Source organism: Octopus bimaculoides, chromosome 4 (genome assembly GCF_001194135.2).
Source record: "Octopus bimaculoides isolate UCB-OBI-ISO-001 chromosome 4, ASM119413v2, whole genome shotgun sequence".
Lineage (NCBI taxonomy): Eukaryota > Metazoa > Mollusca > Cephalopoda > Octopoda > Octopodidae > Octopus > Octopus bimaculoides.
The window spans coordinates 119,022,572-119,047,457 of NC_068984.1; the positions used below are offsets into that span (position 1 = coordinate 119,022,572).

The 24,886-nt window shown below is 32.8% G+C and overlaps 1 protein-coding gene across 4 annotated transcripts in view; it reads right to left on the minus strand.

Moving 5' to 3' along the window:
• LOC106874863 (vesicle-associated membrane protein/synaptobrevin-binding protein) overlaps positions 1-24,886 on the minus strand; it is an 81,070-nt gene that overhangs the window by 5,908 nt on the left and 50,276 nt on the right. For 2 of the 4 annotated variants that reach the window (XM_014922758.2, XM_052967392.1), the window contains 4 exons: positions 21,160-21,312; positions 20,908-21,014; positions 16,461-16,532; positions 11,567-11,662 (listed from right to left, as the gene is read on the minus strand). In XM_014922758.2, the coding sequence (XP_014778244.1) occupies positions 11,567-11,662; positions 16,461-16,532; positions 20,908-21,014; positions 21,160-21,312 (428 nt within the window). The remainder of the gene's footprint in view (positions 1-11,566; positions 11,663-16,460; positions 16,533-20,907; positions 21,015-21,159; positions 21,313-24,886) is intronic. The other 2 variants (XM_014922759.2, XM_052967393.1) reach the window with 2 other exon arrangements.

Sequence of the window (24,886 nt, forward strand, 5' to 3'; positions counted from 1 at the left end):
CAAAAAATGTGGAAAAAAATCTTCCAAAATTCACTGAGTTCAAATATCACGCCAAATAATGTCAGAGACAATAACTCAACTGTTTGCAAAGTGAAATCAGGTGTTTGAACGAATGTACTAACGAAGTTTGGGTTCAAATATACATTTAAATAACAATGGGTACGCTCGGCCGGCTAGTCTTATGAACCAAAAAAATTTTCGCCCAGCTACGGCCGGGTTAGTAACGAAAGGGTTAAACAACATCAACTGGCTATCCAACCACAGATGTTGAACCTCGTGTGTAATTGAAACTGCTTAATAACCTGAAATTTCTTGATTTGAATAACAAAAGAATTACCAATTATCATTGATTTTGTTGGAAATTTTTACTTTCAAGCCTTCTAATTGTGCCACCTAATAATAGTTATCAATAAGAAAATGTTAATCATGACAAATCTATATTTCAAACTAATTTTGTGGCACTCTAGCATGGCCACAGCTAAAATCCACAAAAATTGTTGTGTGCTTGCCATTCCTAAGATGACCAACAGCAAATTAAACCCTTTAGCATTTAAACTGGTCATATCCAGCCTAACATACCTACCCTACAATGTCATTCTAAAAACAAGCAATCCCATTGAAATCTCAAAGCTATGAGATAATACCTGACTAATTCAAAATAAAGTGAATAAATAAGAATTACATTTGATAGTAATGCTGAATGATTATGCTAAAATTAACATAGTAACATTACTTTTCAGGTTCATAAGAATTTCAGTAAATCTACTCCTTGTTCCATAAAACCTGGTTCATTTACCATCTTCATTGTCATCAAATCAGTGTAAATTCACAGAGTTCAGACTTCAGCAACTTCTATTAAAAAAAATAAATTTTCTACCACACTACTGCATTTTCAACAAGCATGTCCTTTCAATATCATTGAAATATTTGGATGCATTTCAAGAACAGATTAGGTCAACACGATATACTTAATTCTATATTAAAAAAATTCTAATTTTGCTCTAAAACAATTTGGAGCTTATAACTCCTAGAGAGAGGTATGACATTGTTTTAAAGCACGTTTAGAAATACTTTCATATAGAAAAATGAGTCTGTAGAATACGAAGTAGAACAGCACATGGTGAGTGTGCTGGAGCAAACCCATACAACCCACACTGGATATGGAAAAATAGGGGTAAAGCAATACTCTCTGCAGCAGGTAACAATTTCCTCAAACTATACACTTAATCTATGGACTTTCATAAAAATTGTAACTTAATTTGACGGTCCTAAAACAATTTGTCCTAAATAATTTGACAGTCTTAAAACACATTCATATTTTTTTTAAAAATTAGAATTAAAACATATCTACAATTATGATTTTAAAAGATGGAGATGGAAAACATTTTATTTTTATCACTGCATTTTGTTAAATAATTGTTATCAAAGATACGAGTTAAATTTGGCCCAGTAACTTTAGTGAGGTAGAAAATGAATAAGTAATATAAATATTGGATTATCTAAGCAAAAAGCTTTTGAGGATTATGTCAGTACAAAGTGTAGTTAAGTTTTATCATCGTTCGTTATATAAGCCATACGTATAAATGGGAATAAACTATCCTGCTCTATTTATATGCACAAGCATTAAAATTACTCCCTTGGTTCCTGCCATTATCACCAACATGATGATCTTACAACTGTTATGTAAACAATTATAAAATCATAATGTAGCATATTTAGAAAAGAAGAATCTTGTAAATCAGGTTAAACAATAACAGAGCTGAAATAAAATATTATATGTAAACATTTAGTAAGAAAGGGAAAAAAATTATTTCACTAGTTGTTCATTTTCTCTCGAGTAACTCATTGACCTACCTCGGTACTGAAAGAAAAAGGCCAACTTAAATTATTTAGAATGTAAGAGGAAATAAAAACCAAGGGAATAGGATGATATTGTATAATCCATCATGATTGACAATTAGAATGAAGTTGTGTCTATCAACACTTTTGCAAATGTGAATAATATATGGCATTTTTTAAAACTTATCAGGCAATGTAACATATCAGCTTACACAGTATATAATTATTAACACAAATTTAATGTCATTCAATAATAAATTAATTATTGATGTTAATAACTCATGCTGGGATAAAAATGAAACAGATTATGGGTAGGTTTCTGACATCTAAATGCTAAATTCATAAATATAATTAGAGTGCATGAACTTTATACTTTGCACATTCTAAAATTACTCCAAACATTTTTTATCATTTCCTATACACAATCTCATATGAAAATTACACCATACTCAATCAAACAATAACTTACTTTCTAAAACTTTACAAAAATAGGAGGGATAAGTCCTAAGTCACTAAAATTGTTTATAATAAATTTTCTAATATAGACAAATGTATAATACAGTGATCCTTTTTTATTCTAGAATTCTCTGTGCAACAAAAGGATATTATCACATATACTGAAAAGGAAATCATAAATGAAATTTTTCACTAGAATGGGTTTAGAAATTCATATAGTATTTAGGAATCAAAATACAACATTCTGCTAAGGTAAGTTTATTGATGCTTGTACATTTTTGTAGAAAACTGGAAAAGTTTAAGATTTCAAGGAAGCAAATGCTAATAATCAAGTTACAGATCTGATGAAGAGAGTCATTAAAAAAACTATTCTTAGAAAGTAATCAGACAGCACTTTGCAACATGGCTCTGCTCCAGATCGCAACAAAAGATTTACTTTATTAATATTGGGAAAACTGTAAGAGATAATAGGAAAATAACTATTTTGTCTTAGTTAAATAACAGAACATATCCAAAAGGATTACTTTTTACAGTTAAGAAGGCTTGTGCAAAATGCACATTTTTCGATTCTTTGCCTGTCCAAGTGCACTTAAACATTTAACCCTTTAGCATTCAGATTATTCTGTCATATGTAACACCTGTTTTATTCACATTTTCAATTAATTATATATCATTTCATAGCTTTGAGATTTCAATGATGTGATTGCTTATTTTTGGAATGATATTGTAGATAGAGGAGGTGTGAGAGGCTGGATCTAGCCATTTTGAACATAGAACAGATACACTATTCAGGCCTGATATGGCCAGTTTAAATGCTAATGTGCACCATTCATTATTATCAGACTATTTAGAAACTACATGGTTCTTTTAGGTAAAGTCTTACCTTTAAAGTAGCAACACATAAAAATGCTCAATTCCAACTTTTGAACATGTATCTCTCTCAGTTGGTATTGGGAGATTCTAGTAGTCATTATATAAAAACACCAAATACTTTGTGTTGAAGTAAAAAACTTTACAATGAAGGATATTTTGAAGCTAATGCTAATATTTAAAAGATAAAAATATATCTAATGCATTGTTGTTGAAATCTAATGAAACAAAGAATAAATTTGACAATTTAATATTCTAAAGTATAAATCATCATTCTTGTGATATCTTCACGTCTACATTTCTATACTGGTAACCATTTAATAAAAAAGCTCTACCCTAGTTCTTATATATTTGATCACTTCAGCTAGGCCCCAACTTCCTTAAATAACATTTAACTACATAATTCCATATAATCTTTGGCCAACACCAACTTGATAGCTTCTTAAACCTAGTTTATGTCATAACTTATATAAATCCAAATGAAGGCAATAATAAAAATATTCTCAACACAAGTCTCTAAAATTCAAGTTACAAATCTGGAAAGCTAATGTTAACTCATCTTACTTGGTCTTCTAATCAAGTTTATGACCACACTTTTAAGGGACAAAAAATATATATAGTTAGCATACAGTTTATGTAGTGCCTCAGATATCCAAGAATTAAATTGGTTAGAGAAAATTTGAATGGTATATAATGCAAGTTATGACACAAACTAGGCTAAAAGCTATCAAGTTGGTGCTTGATTTCAACTGGTATTGACTAAAGGTAACATGAAATGATGTAGTTAAATGTTTATTTCATTTCAGTAAATTACTTTTCTTGTTCTAATAAACCAACAGAACCCACCCCATTCCCAAGTCATTACTTAAGGACATACATAAACTTCCTATAATGGATATCATGGCTTACATCATAAAATAAGTAGCTATGCAACTTTTATTGGCACAACTTTGATAGTCTCTTCTCAACATTTTACATTTTTATAGGTTGAGTAAATCTGTAAATTTTTTTCTAAGGAAGTGCATCTACCCATAAGTTCAGTTAACTGTTACATGGAAGTAACTTTTATTCCTTATATGTAGCATATGAGGCCAGAATTCTCACAACTAACAACAATCAAGGAAAATTTTTGTAACACTTAAAATCTCTCTTATAAAAAAAACCTTCACATACAAACTTAAAATGAATTAAAGCATTATTTCAAGCATACTTTAGGATGTACTTAATATAAATAAATATGCTTTCTCTATAAACACAATTTTATATGACATACAAACATTTCACTGAACTAAATATAAATAGAAATAATAGGAACATGCAAAGCAATTTGGAAGTTTCTTGCACTATAAAACAAAACAAATGCTAATTTTGTTTTTCAGTAAGCCAAGAGCAATGGATACCACATATGTCTCACAGAATGTACTAGAACAGAGCTATTCTTGAAGCAGACAAGAATTTAAGGAGCCTGGAAAACAAAACATCATATACTTCTGGACCTGAAAACATCATTTATAGTTCTAAGTGAACAGTTACCAATCATGAAGAAACATAGCTCATTACAACATTCAAGCAGACTTCTCTCATTACAATCTCTAGCAAGTGATCAGTTACTAACAAGAGGAATTTTCATTGTTAGGTGAGCCATGAAACCATAGCAGCTTTCTTTAGCAAGCTACTTGGCGCTATTTTAAACTTGTGTCATAGCAACACTTTTAGCTGTTGTTAGAATGAAGAGGTAGAACTGCAAATAAATTTAAGTAAAAAAAAAAAAAAAGTACATTCAAGTATGAAGAATGTTATATTACAACAGAACCAATTGTTTTATTTATTTATGGTTATAGTGTTGCTGAGGCAAAAAGGAAGACAATCTTATTCATTGCAATTTATGATAAATATTTAAAAACTGAACTCTTTGTTGGTCATTAAAGCCTAGAGATTGTTCTTAACTTCAGTTTTTGTATGTTAAGCAGATGAGAGAGATTCTCTTAAACAGGGTGCTTATTCTATTGTAGGCAACATCTTAGAAAGCCTGGTGCCTTTTCAGCTATAAATGAACTGAAGCAAGTAAATTATCTTTTCCAGAAAAAAACAAAGAAACACATGCAGTGAAATAGAAACTTCTTAGTCATGAGCTAGTTGCCTAATACCTTAATACTTTACCAATTTTGACTGTTCTAATGGGAATAGGTATTTAATCATGTTTGCAAGTTACAAGCTTTAAGCATACAAATAACTAAAATTCAGATTTCTAATTAAGAGCTCATTTCTCATCATAATTTACTTCACCAAACACAAGGTGAATATTTTGACCCTTCAGGCTACAGCACTAATTTAGCACAACACTAGTATATAATTTATCAATCTACAGACATAAAGAACACTGCCATCATAGGAAATGCTTTGATAGTTAAACTGTTTTAAAAATAATTGAAATTTAATTTGTTCAGCATACTGCATTTAAAACACGAAACAGTATCAAATATCACAAACATCAATTTTCATCCATTTCTCCATGCTGACATGGTTTAGACAATAGTATCTTGTTACTTGTCATGGCTCTGTCACATGAGACATATACCAATAGAGAAGACTATCAGTCATTGAAGAGTATATCATGTTTTACAGTCGAATGCCCCTCCTATCATCAACCACTTTACAACAGGGGCTAGGCACATTTTACTAGCTCTAAAGATACCTGCAACAGGACTAGAGAGTCTTCTCTGACCTGCACCAGTTTTTCATCCAATAACTCCTCTCCACATTGGCAACCATCATTCTGGTTTGTGGAGTTGACATTTACTTTTTTTCTTAATACTATTTTGGTGGGGAAGATTTTTTTTATTTTTAGAGGCTGTCTGCAGTAAGGACAACAGTCTAAGGTGGTTAGGCATAAATGTTGTTCTCATTGTCAACAGAGTTAAGCTCACAGTCATAGTCTCAGCTGAAAGTGAGGTTTTCTCTACGATGTAGTTACAGAAAAAGGAGTATTAAGCTACTAAGAGCAGCTGCACTAATGACAGCAGGGCCTGCATTGCCATTTTTGGGAAAGGGGTTGTAGGGTGGGTGCATAAGTCATCGGTTTCATTATTGTTGTCATCTAACACTAATGTGTAATATAAGTCAAATCTTAAAATTAGTAACATCATGCTAGGCTCTAACTCAGGTGTCCAGAAGTATGTTTCACAATCACATGGTTCCACGCTAATACGAATGCACAGCACTGAGCAGTGTCTTGTGCAAAAGTCATGAGTAAAACTGAGCAGATGATAAGCCATCAGATGAAGTGTACTTAATTCTGAGTAAAAGAGCCAGTCCATCACCCAGTTGATCCACCTGACCTATAAGTGCTTTCAGCATTCAGACAAGATATCATGCTGCTTACTATTGTATCAACCCATAAGTCAAAGCTTCATCTTGCTTGTCTCAGAGCCAGCAAAATAAGATCAAGGGTGCTGCCCTTCTTCCCATGACTAAATAAGATAACACATCTAATCAATGTAGATATCCTGTATTAGATGCAAACAAATGGGAAAAGTTTACGGTACAGCCCTCTTTTAACTATGAAAACATAAATGGATGAAAAGCATATTATATGACATATGGGTTACTAATGTCGAAGGAGTGCCTGAAAGAAATATGGAATAATGTGAGTATAATAACTGAGTGTGCAAAAAAAAAAAAGAGACAAGTACAAATGAGCCAGAAAAGAAAGTGGATATTAAAAGTATCAGTTGTTTTCTATAAGAGGAGTTATTAATATAATGCAAATAGATTCAGTATTTTGTGTGAAACATATTCATACATAACAAGAAAATACGTAAAGCAGAGCCAGTTCTAAGAAATTGTAGATTTTTACAAATGAAGTGATCAAGATAAACTGTTGTGTACAACCATTCAATAAATGTTACAACAGATTGTTGTTATTATTATTACCATTTTTTAAAAAAATCTTTTAGAACTTAACGATTTACAAAAATTATTCAAACCCATTCAGATAAAAATTCAAAAACAATCTTAACTATATTTTCACATAATGGCCACTTGAACAAAATGCAGAAAAATCAAAATTTTTTTAAGTGATGCACAAGATATTCAATATATGATAATGAGAATCATAAAATAAGCACAATGAAGTTGTTACATTGAATATTATAATTTCTTTTCAGAGACAAAAATAGAATAAGCACCAAATCTTAGCCATTTTAGAAAACTTGATGTAACCTCTATTAAAGATATCATAAATGACATATACCTTTTGGACTCTGACATTTTGTTATAGTCAAGAAGGTTGAAGTATATATATATTCAACGGACTTGCAAACATGCTCATTTTTAACTTTCACAATATATCATTTCTATTATGATAAATAATCTCTGCCATAGAGGATACAAGGGTTGTTGACACTTATAATTGCAAAAAAATTAGAAGCAACAATTTCTCCATTAATAACTTTAGTAATGGTTAAATGATTGAAATAAAGTACATATGTCAGTGTAGGTCATGTTACAATCCTTGAACACAGGAACTTACTCTACAGCCTTTAACAACTATAAATCTATATTTTCTGAGATGCAATGATTCTGAACAGCAATAAAGGGATAAAAAATGAAAACAAGGACATAAAGCATGACAGAGTAATAGAAAAATTTAGGATAAAATAAATGAAATTCACACAAAATCCCAAAGGATGCTATATTGGAAAACATCTCCAGCCGCTGCTGAGGCAGTTGCAATCAAGCAGTCAGCAGCATTTCCATAGCCCATTTCCAACTAATTGCCTGACTAGTACTACGTATCAAGTTAAGAAATAGGAATCAAGCATTAGTCATGATGTGGTGATTGGCATTTCACCAACAAAACACTCATGAAAATAAATTTATAGACCTATCAAAACTATCAATGCTAAACTTATTCAGTCAAACCATATTTTAATTTCCTTTTAACCCAGATAAGCATTTTTTTTTTTTTTTCTTGACCATTTAAAATTTAGCTGACCACATTTGATAGCAACTATAGAATTTGACACTCCAAAATTAAATCTTTTTACAAACAGTATACACTCACTCCATCTTTAACCAACATTTTTATACAAGAGTAATATAAATTTACTATGGTATTATAAGCGGTAAATGAAATCACTGCAGGTTTCATTTACTCAAAGCATTTACATCTATTTCAGCAAAAACTAGTATTATATTACAATATCTTAGCAGTTCAAAAATGTTTATATTCAATTATGAATATAGTTCACACCCTGACTATTTTAAAGTGATCTTACTTCCCCATCCTGTGAAACATTATATTGTATTTCACTCAAAAGCAAAATTACATATAACAGGGTACAGTGCAAATTATGAGGGCTTTTATTTCAGTATCATGATAAACATACTTGATGGAATTCTCACAAATTGTGAGCTAAAATATATATTACATTTCAATAATTGTGAAATAGACATTAAGCAAAAAAAAAGAAAAAATATGGTTCCCTTTGTAAATGTTTCTATTTATTTTAATAAATATGTCTGATGCCATCTTAATTCATTTTAATGAAGAAAGCATGAAAGTTTTCATGCAAATGCTTTCCTCCACTCCTGCCAACCCACTGTTTTCATATATAAATACACACAGTAGTTTTCTAGAAAATGGTTGGAGATTGAAACATTTTTAGTTACAATAAACATACAAGGTAATCTTAACAGTCCCACCACCTAAAATATATTTATATCAAGACAATGTGATAAATACACGTGCATTAACATTTAATTTGTACTGAATCAGGAAAAGAGACAAAGTCAGCTTCAGTACTTTGTTCTGACAATTTGGAGCTAAAGATGAGAGAAGCTACATCAATGTTGAGGTCATACAATAATGTTGCAAAAATCTTTGAAAATCAAAGTCTAATAATGCAATCATTTATTTCATCTTTGTAAAATGGAAAGAATTTTAACACTTTTATTTCTGTTTTTGTTCAAATGGTGGGCTATAGCAATGTCAACTTCCAACTCAAATTCAGCTGCAATATTGCTGTACAAGATACAACTGATGCAACCAGAGTTGAACTTTTGCAACTTTTACACCGACAAAGTCAGGCAGAGTTTGCCATGATGTCACATAAAAATTGACTCACACATGACAGCCTTGATTTACTTCTCCCATTCATTTTCATTGAGAATTTCAATCGAACTCAAAACTGCCCAAAATATGCTTCTGCTATAAATTTCTTGAGACGCATTACAGCAAATCCAAAAATACATGTGCAGCAAAAAAAAAAAAAAAAAAAAACTTTTCCTGGTTCACTGACAAAGCAAATCAGAAGGTAACCCTTCATTTGTACACTATCTAAGACTCTTTGTCAAGAATGCAACTGCAAGAGTTGATCTGGCAACCTATAAATGTTAATGTGCAACATTCCCAGAATGTCTTGACATACCACTACTAATCTCAACTTTTGTGATGCCAGAAATTGAGCCAGAATACTAGCATCGGCCTACTATGATAATCGGGCCTTTTAGTTGTATCAAACACATGCTACTGTTAAACATGACTTTACTGAACAACTCAATCTAATGGTGAACATCATACCATATCAAACTTTGAAAGAAAGTTCTCAAAAATATTTTGTTTTGTGGCTATGTTGTGTTTTGCTAGTTGGCAAAAATAATTTTTTTTAAATCTGCCAACATTGCAAGAAGCCAAGACCACTATTAAGTGCCTGCTTGTAGAAAAGTGGTCAGGTTTGGAATATCAATATTAACCTCAATCAGAAAAACATTTATCAACATTGTCTATATAGCCCAAACTTAGCAATATCAACACAAAAAGCCTCATTGGATACTCTAATATACACTTAAACACAAGCATATACTTTTATTGGAACTACAGTGAAAGACAGTTTCACTGTTTTATTCTCACAAAATATAAATCTGACATTAAAAACGGAAAGAAAGTACACAAATACTGACATGGAGTAAAGCTGCAATAAGCATTAAAAACTTGAATCTAACAAGGCTATCATTTCTTTTAACATCTGGTGAAAAAAGTACAATACAAACAAATGGCAATACATTAATATATTTAATGTCATTTTGTTTTTAAAGATGTATCTTAAGGCTTCTTACACGAAGAGTATTGAATGATGATTAATTTGAACTGTGACAAGATTGTAGTTGGAGGAAATAAAAATAGTCAGGAAAAGAGTTCTCAGGATACAGGAGTTGGTATAGAAGGGGGATTAGCATATTAAATGCATTTCAAGTGTAGATGAGTCCAGAAATTTGATAGTAGGCCAGTCAGTGGTAAGCAAATGCCACTATTAGGTAGAAAAGACCAAGTCTACAAACAGCAGATATCCCATCAAAATCTGTAGACATTTTTGTAGTGTAGAGTATATCTATTTTTAACAGAGTTAGCAGTTGTTCAAGGTTGAAATTATTTCAGGTACTAAAACAAATTTTCAATGTTCCAACTTAAACTCCTTCAGAAGTAATTCAGAGCCTCTCTGTAAGAGATTGGAAACTGTGAGGTGTAGAGTCTTTAAAGAAAACAGTCATGTTGTGCACTGTTCATTTGCAGAGAGGATGTTGAAATTTTATTTTACCGAAACATGAAAATGTCTGTTTTGAGAACAACAACTTTTGCAAGAAAATTGCAGTCTCCATTATGATAGATGCCTAGATTGTGTGGGCGAGGTTGGTATGTAAAAACTGATAGTAGGGTGGCACAAAGGAAGCAGAGGTATGGTGTTGATGAAAGAAAGTTAGTTAGATAATACATGAAACAAAATTACCAAGTGATTCGTTAGGAAGCTTCAGCTGAAGGAGTTAATAGAAAAAGAGTAGCATTGTCATTTTTATTTTATGCCATACAAGGTAGAAAAGTTTGCTGATATCAAGGGCAACAACTTTGCAAAAGTAAAATTTCAAAAGCAAGATACTGACTGAATGTGCAAAATTAAAGTGGGTGTCTTCAATTGAATGACTGAAGACAGATATAATCAGAAAGGTTCGTGTAAACTATCAATTTAGAAATGTGGAACAAAAAGATGATAATAATAATAATAAATAAGAAGCTAAATAAAAGAGGTTGAGGCATAGAATTGTTTTCATATTTTGAGAAATTAGAACAGAAGCTAATTTAAGGACCTAGTGCTCCTAAGTGAGAGGATTGCACTTATCAATTCTAATTAACCTTTTCGATATGTTTTAAGATCCCTGAAAAGAAGTTAGCTAAAATAAACAGCAACATATTTACTAAAAATGTTAAAATAAGCTATGGTGACAACATAGGATTGTTTTTTCTATTTACATGTAAATGAAACAAAAATTCACAATTTTGTAATTAAGATAAAAATCAACGATAATAATTAGAAGGTGCCAACAAAATTTCCAAAAATATACCTACAGTTTTAAAACTTACTTTAGGAGATGCCTGTCGCTCTTGCTGTGCATGTTTCGCATTAGTTTGGTTAACTGCCTCTTCCAGCACCTCCACATTGTTCTAGATGATGGGGAAAAGGAGCACAACATTTCAGTTTCTTGCACAACACAGGGTAGATTAAAAACATGCATAGTTTAATCATACCAGTTTTAAGTAAACGTTCCGCCATTTGCAAAAGTACTGATATACTTAGCAAATAACAACCATTACATCATGCATTGTATTTAGTATTTTAAACACTTAGGATGAAACTTTTTATAAAGCGGTTAGAAACTGGTTATTTGTAACAATGTTAGAGGCTGGTTATTTTTAACAATGTTAGTAACAGCAGCAAAAACATGATGTAAGTCTAACTCTATCTTAAATATATTCACAAAGTATTTATAGCATACTCTTTTCTAGTTTCCGATGTTTGATGCCATTTTCATTTTATTACCATTTTACCAAGTATACAATTTAGCCCCACTGAAAAGTAAAGTAGTTTTCTCCATAACCAGACATGTTTTTATGGAGGATTGGGAATGAAGGACACTGCATGCATGACAGTGACATTCGTTTATAACCATTACATGAGGTTCAGGCAAGGAGAGACTCTATCATACGCACATACAAAAGGCTTCTACCAGTTTCTACCACTGGTCAGCTCAGTGCTATAGCAGATGCTTGCCTAAGGTGCCATACAGTGGGATTGAACTTAGAACCATGTGGTTGGAAAGCAAACTTCTTACCACACAGCCATGCCTGCACCAACATTATAAATAACCTATAAACAGTCTAAATACACTATAAATAGCCATAAACAAGTTAGTATACACTATAAATAGCTATATCTATATACAGTATAAATAGCTAAATCTATAAACAACTCTGCATACACTATAAATAGCTAAGTCTATATAAATTAGAAATAGCTGAAAAGCCTGTATATACTATAAATAGCTAAATCTGTGGTGTAACCACTGTTTACTTTTCACAGCATGACTAAATTCTATACTTTTGGAGTTATAACCACTAGAGAGAACATCCATATCTATCTAGCAGTCAAGTATCACAATACCAAATGAGTTGGATCTTGTTCTACTCAGAGAATTAAGCCAACTATTCTGTTAGAGCGTTACATCATTTTCCACAGGCATTTTTCTTAAAACTTATCCAGTAAAATGATTTATGGAGTTACAAACATACATGACCACTAATAGTTGATGATGACTGTCCATAGGAAACGTCAAGAGTTAGAAGTAAATCTACCACTTCCAGTGCTTTCTGCTCATAGCTGCCATGAGTATCATGTCAAATCTCTCAAGTTATGTTTAGCCATGTATCTCAAACTGGGGTCCACCCTAGTTTCTCTAGTATTACCCAGGTAACTATTATTAGACTATCCTGGTAACTAACATGCCAAAACTAGTGGAGACTTAAATGTACCAATATTTCTACAATGTTCAGAAGATTGGCTTTCTATAAGACTGAGGATATTTGCAACCTTATCTTTTCATGACCTGAAATGCATGCAGTTTTTTTTAATCATTATTCATGCATGCAACCTCTATAATAGAGTGAATAATATTATTGCCTGGCATACTTTGTGCTTCATTTGAGTCAACACATGCTTGTTACTCTTTCAACCTTCCAAATGCTGAGCTGGCCCTGCTCATCCTGTGATTGAGTTCATCAATGAGTTGACATACCATCGTTTGTAATTGGCTGACCTCTGCCAGACCCTGCCATCTAATGATGACTGTATTCAAGCTGTGCCACTTGGATTGAATCCGGATTTGGCTGGCAAAGAATTAAACTTTGTAATTACACTAACAAAGATAAGGATATGAACTTCAGTGAACAACAATTCTCTTACTAACATAGATGGTATTTGTCATAGCTTTCAGGTACAATACTTTAAGCAGATTAGCATCAAGTATCTTCAGTATACATTTACTTTACAGCATGCTTTCTCAAACATCACTGACAAAGCACACAGCCATCCAAACTGTGTAAAGCTGGGACAGACCAGGATGGCCTGAGCACTTTTACCAGTGTTTATCGGATGTCATTAAATCTGAGCCTTCTTAACATCTGCCACAAGCCCAACCAAAAGTTTAAGTCAACAAGGACTACATACAATGTTTCTCTTTGCCATTTTCCTACATTTTTGTTGGAATCCTGTCTACTCTTGGCCCATTTCTAAAAGCGACCCAAGGTGACCAATGCACTCAGTGAATAACTGTATTGTAACATCACATTTTCCAAAGTTTCCAGCTCAATGTGACCTGGTACAGTGAGCAATGATTGTCGGAAATATTGTAATATTGCACCTGGCCAGGTCATTAATTTGTGAAATCTATGTCTTTGGCTAAGCTCTGTAGCTTCATTTTTATAATTCAAAGCATATCCAATCAAAATATTTTTGAACATAAACTTTTATCAGCTGAGAAAGTCTGTGCTCTTAGCAATCATATATACATACATACACTTAGTGGAGAATGAACTCCAAATGCAAATTGTGGAAGAGAGTGATTTCCAACATCTATTACGTTTCCCGTTTGCTATATACCTTACTATCATAGAACAAGACTGCTTCAGTATAAACACTGAAAAGTAACACTAAATCTATCACTGACTGAACAACTCCAAGTAGAGTTTACATGTTGCTATTTATGTTAACTGGCATTTTTATCTTATACATTTCTAATGTCTGCACTATCATACCCAACATCAATTTCTTCATTTGCAAACCCACTTTTACAGCAAACTTGCAGATCATCAAGATGGAAAGTATCAATTGGAGACATTGACTTCCACTAGACTTAGTCTTCTTAATGATACAAGGCATTGTGCCAAGTTAGAAATCAAAAGGAAAAGAACTTGAACGAATGTCTTATTAAAAAAAAGAGAAAAAAGTGATACCTAAGATGTATGCCCTTTTTCTACATTACATGTGATTAAACCTAATTTTTGTTGCAAAATTCTATTTCATTTTGAAAATGGTAAGTTACTGAATCTTACCACTTTGTCAGTTAAAATGAATCTGCAGGTTAATGGTTTTTATTACTTTTGTTAATATCTAGAAGTGAATTCATGTTCACTATGGTCATACCACATAACAGATGGAGACCTACTTTTGAGTAGTTTAAAATTGAAAATTGTAATATCCATGCCATTTGTGCATCCAGTGTTATATTTTTCGATCAATTCATAATTTTTTTAATTTATCCTTTGCAATTGTAGAACATTAATAGAAACAAATGTTTAACATTATTTTTTAACAATTCAATGTCTAAATTTTAAATGCAACAGAGTAGGATTTTCTAATAGTTCAATATATCTGTCTAAAATCATGCAGTAATTCATTTAGCCAGTAATGTGAACCAGTCTACCACTATTATTTGTTCTATGCAGAGTCTCTTTGCTACAGTACATAATAACTGTGTTTATATTTTGTTTTCTTTTTATGGAATTTATACATTAAAATATTCAAATTGGAAAAAAGACAAGAAAATGGAAATACTGTTTGATTATAACCAATTAAATTAATATAAGAAATGGTTCGTTGCATAATATACTTTTCCTGTTTTTCCGGGTTTTAATATTTCACCTGACCCCATCTAAAACAATATCATTTCATTCTAATTTCAAAATAGAATTCAAGTATCTGTGCATAACCTCTGTTAACAAAAAAATTTTTTTTTTAATTTAAACTGCAATTTATTTTTAGAAGGGGGGGGGGCTAAATAAATACAGTTTAATATTGAGGAAATACAATGCTCTAAGTAGAAAAATATCCCATTTATAGATATGGGTGCAATAAATAAAAGCTATCTTTATCAATTTTTAGGTGCACCCACCCATTTAGATATAATTTGATTTTATAAAATATCATTTCAAATTTATCTTCTTTTTTTTTACCTGTAATTCTAATTGACCAGCAAAATGAGTGACAAATTGTGATTGTGTGTATTTACCTGCATGAATTTATTTTACTTTGTTATGTGCAGGTTAATTTATTTGATCTTCAAATTTCAACATTTTGGGTATACCTGTGTCCAATTCCTCTTCATTTTCATATTATATAGCTAACTAATATAATTAGTTAATAACTTACTTAGTAAGGTGATATTCAAACAAAATTTTAATAAATTTCACATTTTGTCAAATTTATCAGTAACAAGATTCGCTTTGTGGGAAAAATTATTTAATAAATTTATTGAATATTTTGTTGCGTTCCAAAAACCACATTCACGTCAATTGTTGTCTTATGAAACTGGTCTAAATTCACAATTATTTTAGAATTTTACACAAAGTGTGTTCTAATTAGAAATATAGTAACAAAAGGGTTAAAACCTTGCAAGTTAGTGATTGCCAAGAAAACAAGAATAAGTAGAAAAGGTCAGAAAGCTGCAGCTCAGAGGAAAAAAAAGATGAGGCTAAGTATTTAGTACAAAATCTGGAGTAGAGTAGGGGCAGGGCAAAAATAAGGGAAGAGAGTTCAAATAGAGACTTTAGCTGGAGTTGATATTTAATCAGTAAGTTAAAAGGATTGGACAAACCTAGGTAGCAGGGACAAGGAAAACAGGTCAATGGTGAACATGTGATTGAGGAGTGTCAGCAATTGACAATTAGGCAGACAGCATTTTTTTTTATGTTTGTCCAAAATGTATGGGTCTCTAGAAAGGACAACAGGACATCTTCCTAGGTGTTTCAGCAATCCTCTGGTTTAAGATATACTTATCCTTTGTGTATGGGTTGTGACTGTTTATAGCATTTTTCCTGGCTCTAAAAAGGAATCTGAGGTTTATTGATTGTAAGACTTCTTATAAATCTAAAAAAGAAAATTTTTTTTTTTTCTGAAAACTTTACTTACTTCTACAGGAGGCATTTCAAACACACACTTAAGTTTAGAATCCATCAAGTTCTCAGGGGAAACATCTTTCCACTGAAAAATAAATTAAGTTGGAATCTTAAAAATTCTGAAAAAAATACACATCTATATAAAAACACTCAAAATATTCTGAACATATACTTAGTTCATAAGAAATCAGGAAACAAAAAATACAAGTAGATATTTACATAATTTGAAGTATTTAAAAAGAATATATATTATAATAAACAAGTGTACCCACTATCACTTTGCTCAGCAAATTGTCATTGATAAAAAAAAAAAAATATGCATGCATGTATAAATTTATATATAGCTGCTCAGGCACTATCATAACTGAACAGAATGTTTTCACCATTTCAGGCATCAATGCATTCACAAGAAAATATTTTCCCATCAAATATGTTAATTCCTCATTTGTAGGATCAACATCATTGATGGATATAATATTGCTCACACTGAAATTTGAAAGATCTGATGGGCTTCCAAAATTTGGTTGACAAGTTTCCACAGGGATCTGGCTCCGTCCCACTGTGAGGCACTTTAAGCAAGAGTCTTATACTATAGTTCTGGGCTGATCAAAGCCTCAAAGCCTTGAGAGTAGATTTGGTATATGAAAACTGTAGAAATCCAAACATAACTGTAGGAAGCCAAACGTGTATGCATGTGTGTGTCCCTTTATCTTGATTTCACACAATGAATGTTAAATAAAAAGGACCACTATCTTACAAGCAGTGTTGTTCCAAGAAAACATGTCCAGCCATGAAAAAACATGTTGAAGGCTGGCAGCAGGAAGGGCATCCAGTCATAGAAAAATCTTTGTCGATGAATACTGTTTGAGCCATGCCTTAATGGAAGTTTAGAGAAACAGTTTAGAGACAGTTCAGGGAGCTATTATAACTGCTGGCAACAAAGATCTTTTTTCTACAGAGTGATAGGCAAATTGTATGAGGTTTGTGTTAGAATTGCAGATGTAGTGTGCATTAAAGTAGACTGCAATGGTATGAACATGTGCTGATTTGGTTGTATAAAGTGCCAATCAATAAATGTGGCTGGAGTTTGTGAGCAATGGAGACCCAGAAAGACATGAAAGAAAAGCAAAGGCTGACCTCAGGATCCTGAGCCTCACACAGGAGATGACAAAGGACTGAGAAGTTTGGTTATATGTGTGATACTTAAGATTTACTTTATCATGGCAAAACTGACTTCTGGAAGTACAGTTAGCGTACTTTTTTTTTTAACTATGTGCACAAATGAACCTCTCACCCAATCTCCTACTCATACCCACCAACAACTCTTCCACTGCAGCTCCTCCCATCCCTGATACCACATCTTCTCATCCATTAATATTGTTCTCTACACCTACATGTTACAGTGATCTCTTCATCCCCCACACTAGACCACTGAAATCTATCCTCCTGCACTACACCCGATTCTCACTCCCCACTCCTCTGTAGTCTACCCAAACGCGTCATCTCTCCTGTGTTCTCCATGTCCACTGACCTTTGGCCATTCCTGCATCCAGGATTCAACCTTTACCAATCCCTATAGACATTACCTATCTCTCTCACTTCATTTCCCATCACCTGCCTCCCAAAACACACATAACTCATGCAAATTCCCACCCACACCTAGTTTCTCACCCCCACTCACTTCTACTTACCTTAAGTGCCACTTGGACACTGCATCACCATTATTTATCTCTTTGCAGCAACTACTAATTCATTTCTCCCTCTCTCCTAAATGTAGGTAGCCATGTAGCTCCCCTACAATGAGAATTTACTCTGCTCCCACCCCCGCCCCCCTCTCTCGTATCTTAACCCTCATCTGCTAGCATGGAACTCCTCCCTTCAAGTTTCATAGGCCTGCAAACTGTATAGCCAGCTCAGTAGCAGCATGAGAAAAGCTGTCCAGTACATGCTGTAAAGTGGATGGCATTAAGAAGCGCATCCAGTCATAGAAACCATGCTGAAGCAGATACTGGAGCATGATGCAATCCATGGACCCATTGGATCCTGTCAAACAGTACAATTTATACCAGCATGGGTATGGGCATTAAATGATGATAAAGCTACAGGTAAACATTTATGTATACTATGATTTGTACAATATGTCACTATACTTGCAGCACTCTGCAGTTCTTGACAAAACCTATTTTACTCGATGATTGATATTGAAATCCCAACAAATGCTTTACAAGAATGACTCGAACTTGAAGCTGCATAGTAGTTAGTAACCAAGTGATATTAGATCTCAGTTGAACTTTTAGTACAATGTTTTCACCTTCAGTAACAATGTTGTCCTCAACCATGCCTTCATGTAAGTAGGCTATTCAAATTCTTGTTCTACTACAAAGTCCCATAATCTTAATTAAACTTTGCATTTGCATTATAACAAAGTCCTTTTATCACAGTATGTGATATCACTCCAAAGATATAGTTGCTCAGGTACTCCATTATATAATTGAACAGAATGTTTTTATCATTGCAGGCATCAGTGCAGTCACAAGATATTTTCCCATCAAATATGTTGATAATTCCTTATTTGTAGAATCAACATCATCATTGGGAGATAATATTGCTCATACTGATATTTGAAAGATCCAATGGGCTTCCAAATCTTGATTTATCATTTCACATTCATCCAATACAATTTCAATGTCATTTGGAAGCACAATCATGTCATCAATATCAAGTTGTTCCATTATTTCAACACAAAGCGGAAAAGTCGGCTCAATCATTCTCCTTTCAATTCTGTAATCTCTTAGTCACAAGTTTCAGTTTCGTCACTCTTCCAAAATGAAGAATGGGTTCTAATTATGTTCACAATAGCAGCTCTGCCAGTTTTCTATAAGTTTGGAAATGTCTGACGAAAATCCCTTAGAAAAATGACACCATGATCTTGCCATGATCAAAAAATAAACTATTTTGAAAACGACCATGAAATGCACAATCAACAGCTTCATACACATACCTCAACATTTCTGATGCTTCATTCACACAGGTGAAATCAGTCTCGAATTATTTTTGCCAGTTTGTTGTGAACATCAATACTGCAAACAGAATCCCTGTCAATGGAAATTGGAATATGGAAAGTTGTGTAACCACTTTTGTAGAACAATGCAGCCAGTTCCTTGTAGATTCAACAGCAACAACTAGAGGCTTCCTCATGTGTTCAAGTGAAATATATCTTTCTGGAACTGCCAGGAACATCAATAAAGAAATGAATCTGGGTTGTTACTCTCTAAGAGATTAAGGTGTCAAAAGCATCTCAGTGTTGTTGCTTTAATATTTCTTCCCAACAGTTTGTTCCAATCCACTGTAGATTGTTGCCATCAATATATGGAGGTGATTCAAGAAATTCTGATGCTTTGAGTGCAGATAACTCAGAGATGAGCAGAAAGGAAGTTCTATCAGGAAGTTTGCAAATCAGTGATAACATTCCTCTCAAGCAGTTCAGTCATCATCATCAATGGGATACTAAAGTCAACGATCTTCTTGTGACTTGGAAAGAATCTCAACTGATCTGAGATTTTACATGAAAGAGACAATGAGGCCCATCTTTAAAGCTGCTTCCTTGTAAGTTTATAGCATTCCTGTTCTCCAGTTTTCAGCAGACGATATCTTTTAGAATCTCATGAAGTAACAAAATATATTCTTCCAATTGATAAACCACATTTTATATTTGTGCAAGAGTGTCTTTCATTAGTATATAGTAAATGCTTTTGTACATGACCACTTTTTCCTATTTCTCTCATATATGAATTTAATTAAAGCAATAAAAGTATTTGTCATAGAATCTTTTAGAAAGAACATGAAAGTATATCATGACATTTGTACAAATGACCAGCCTTCCTCATGCGATAGTCTTTATGTAGTCATTCAACATACTAGAAATAGCAGCTGATTTCCCTTACTCACACCCTATTGTCTTACCCGTTCATCTGCTCAAAGCATTTTCATAAGTTTGTCCTAAATGCCCATACTTGTTATCAGACTTTTAGTTAACTTTTATTTCACACATTCTGAGAAATATAAAGCTTTCTTTTCCTAAGACCCAAGTTACTCTAGTGGTTAAAAAAAATTAGGAATGAGTATCATATACAATGCATAGATACCAGGGAAATATGTCACATGTGATACACAAGGCAGGCAAAGGATTAAAAAAGAAAATGATATATTAAATGTAGTCCTAATACCATTAAAGCAATGGTCAAACTGGAATGCCTTTCATCATGTCTGTTCAAGCATGACAAACCTTAATTAAACAGTGTAAGTGAAATAAAAAAAAAAAGTATTTGTCATTTGACTTCTTCAAAACATCCACTTGTCCCACTCACACTTCATTGAGAAAGGGATGAAATCCTGGTCATGATCAGAAAAGATTTGTGTCATGTTATCTTAATAACAGATACAAAAATATAACCACTTACCAATGCTTCTTGGCTTTCTATTTCACCATCAGGAGCGAACATTGTCTGTACCATAAATTTGTGTTTATTTTTCTCTGAAGGATCATAATCAAATGGCTGCAGCATAACTGAAATTTATTTTGAAAATTAAATTTGATTTTAAAAATAACTAACAACAAATGAACATTAAATACATATCATTAATACTTAAATCTTCTAGACAAACAGTTTTACTTTAGATTATCAAATAAGTTACAATGGAAATAAATTTACCTGCAACAGTCATTTGTTCTTTAGGTTTGATAAGGCCACTGTTGGGCCGTACACAGTAACGTTTTGGTGCAGTGGTTTTCACTTTGAAGCATACTGCACGGCATGTGGGATTGATTAATTTTAAATTTGCTGTCACAACGTCTGTAAAGGGACCTGAAAGATAATGAAAGATAGGCTTAGTGAACAGTTTCGGAAACTGCTATTACTGAAAAACAAAGGATTATGATGTTATGAAAAACAAAGTATTTATGTATTTAAAATATGAAGTATAACATACTTGGCAAAAGGAGAAACTGAAAATAAAGGTTTGCACATGTTCTATCACATGAGGATCAGAGTCATGAGGTGCTCTGGACTGTAAAGCAGTGAATAAGTGAAACAAGACATAGTTGGGAAGAAATGTATATGGAATGATAGTGGTGCACATACCCTCCCTAACAATGAAAAGAAAGAGATATGGAAATGAATGAAGAGAAAGCATGAGAAATACAGGATCTAGCCTACACAGATTGAACAGAAAAACCAGTCACTGAAGTTTAAAGTGCAGCTGAAGAAATAAAAGCTGTCAACTAAACCATTAGCAACAGTAGCTGAAATGAAGTAGACCACACATTTGTCACTCGGTTAAACAATTGTCATACAAAATGACTGGCATAGTGGTATCATCAAGGGGAGAAGAGATATTCCAAAGAGACAACTACAGAAGCATCAAACTGTTATGAAGATTACTGAAAGTATTCTAGTACAACTGGTGAAGAACATAAATCTAGATGAGATGCATTTCAAGCTACTACCAATGCCTTCTTCCTCCTGAGACAACTACAGAAGTTCTTAAGAGTAAGCTGCTACATCAAATGGAGTATGCCTTTCATAGAATAACCTGCACTCAGTGTAGATGAATGGCTTGTGGGGGACTGAGCAAGCCATGAAAAGAGATGCTGTTGGCAAAGTGAGACTTGGTAATGTGTTCAGCATGAAGGTAGGTATAAACCAGAGCTCAATTCTCAGCTCCCTCCTCTATATTACTGTTCTCCAAAGACCTAGTTATCATAACTGAATTTGTCTAAATCTATAGAAGAAATTCCAAACTTAGAAACAAAAACGAGAATTCAGAAACCTCAAAATAAACCTACTATTGCCATCACAGAAATGCCCAGGCTTGATATGTAAAAAAAGGAGCAAGTTCCATACAACTAAAAGACAATCCGTCATTATTATTAAACATTTTCTCAAACAATCTATCACTTATTTTTTTCATTACTTGCACAATTAACAAAATTATTGATTTAAAAAATGCTCATGTTTTTCTTTCTTTCTATCTCATCTAATATTTAAATTTACCTAAGAATATGGAAACTCTTAGTAATTTTAGAATAACTAAGTTAATAAACCATCATTTTCATATCTACTTTACCTAAATGTACTTTTTGTCCAGTCACCAACCCCCGTCTGTTTCCAAGCAAGGTAACAATCTCCCAGTCTACTGAACAAACAGCCTGGATATGATAACAGAGAACTGGAAACAAACACGGCATGAATGAGCCTTTTGTTTACAAAGACTGTGCAAGGCATGTCAAGATGGCAGGATTTTGCTTTAAAGCAGACTGCAAGCAAATGACATCAGACATTGTGAACAACCAGTCTTCAGACAAGCGAAATACAAATACACACATACACATGACAAGCTTCTTTCAGTTTCTTATTTCTTTATTGCCCACAAGGGGCTAAACATAGAGGGGACAAATGAGGACAGACAAAGGGATTAAGTCGATTACATCGACCCCAGTGCGTAACTGATACTTAATTTATCAACCCCGAAAGGATGAAAGGCAAAGTCGACCTCCGCGGAATATGAACTCAGAATGTAGCACAGACGAAATACTGTTAAGCATTTCACCCAGTGTGTTAATGTTTCTGCCAGCTCACTGCCTTATTTCAGTTTCTGTCCACCAAATCCATTCACAAGGTTTTGGCTTGCCTGGAGTTATAGTAGAAAACACTTACCCAACTAGGACTAAACCTAAAATCACGTGATTGAGAAGCTTCTTAACCACACAGCTATGCCAGCACATAATAGCTATCATAAAATATAAATTAGTTGTAACAGTTTATGTAAAAAAAGAGCCTATTGCAGTCAAGTATTAAAAATGCAGCAATTTCCAGGATGTCAAAAAGAAATACACAATAGTAGATTTGTGTAACATAAATAGTTCTTCTAAGTTATTAATTGTAACTTCTGTATTCACATATGAATGAATTACAAATCAAAAGGGTTTTTTGCCCTTGTATTTTGCAACAGAACAAAAGAGCAAATTTTATAAAATATGATTCTCATCAAATGCTAAGACATTTTGGTCAAAAGAAACTGAAAATTTCAATATAGGTCACTGGTTCACAAATACAACTTGGCATACTACTATGCCAAAAAATGTAGCTAAATGAAATTATATTTTTATGAAAAAAAAGAAGAAAAAAAAGAAAAATACAGATCAAAATTTGAAAGTATAATATGAAATACAGCGATGTTGCAACTCAGGGAAGGCGAGGGATGGCTTTGCACCTAATTCATTTAGTCGTATGACTGTCTTCTTTCCTAAGGTATTTTTCAATTTCCTATACAACAGTGCCAACATATTTTAATTTGCTCTGAAGTGCAACTCCAGTGATAAAAGTTGAGAAACCACTAATATAGGTTGTGCCTACAGGGAACTTCCTATTTGCATTAAAGTAGCAAAATAAGAAAAAAATAAAATAAGGGATATCAGCATCATGTACACTCAAGCAATGATACACATGAAATATTAACATTCAAAAACATTCACAACACACACACTACCAGCAGTTTCCATCAAACAAATTCCCTAATTACACTGGTCAGCTCAGGTTCAAGTAGAAGACACTACAGACAGTTCAAATCTAATACCATCATTAAAAATATTTAGTTAACATATTAACCTAGTGTTGTTGAAAATAAGACATTTAAGCGCTGCCATATGGAAGTGAAAGTATTCACCTTATTAAAAGTGAATTCCAAGACACAAACACTGAAATTTTTTCCAACAAAACAAAACTATTAAAGAATGAATGTAAAACAGTGAACAGCAGATTTCCGGCTAGACATTATAAATCCTCAAGTGTGACAATAACACCAAATATTTTAATTAAATTCTTAATAAACATAAGCAAAGCACAGCTATTCAGGGGTAGTGAGTATTAATGCAAGAAAATTATAATGATTAAAAATAAATACATAAACAGATTTTCTGCCAAATTATGGAATATGACTATCTTGGTTGTAGAGGAGAGTGAGGAGTCTAAGAGCTGCATCATAAGGCTGGATATATATGGAGGTGTACCAAGAGAGTTTGTCGCAAAACACTTTTTTACTACAATGAAAACTGTTTCTTGTGCAAATCATCAAGCTCATGTATAATTAATTGGGTGTATACTTGGTGAGCATTAAAATAACACATCAAAAAACAATTTCATGGTTTTGACCTGGAAAACACCTATTTTTTGACAATGTAAATATTTTTACAGGGACTTGCAATTGAGGCAGTGCTTGCATTTCGGATTTTCACTTTTTAAAAAAAAAGTGAAACTCATTACAAATAGCATATATAAAACTAAGACTATTTATTTGAAATTTTTCAGAAAAGAAAACAAAGTTACACGCCTACAATTCACTCTGCTTTCATATACGTGTGTGTGTGTGTGTGTGTGTGTG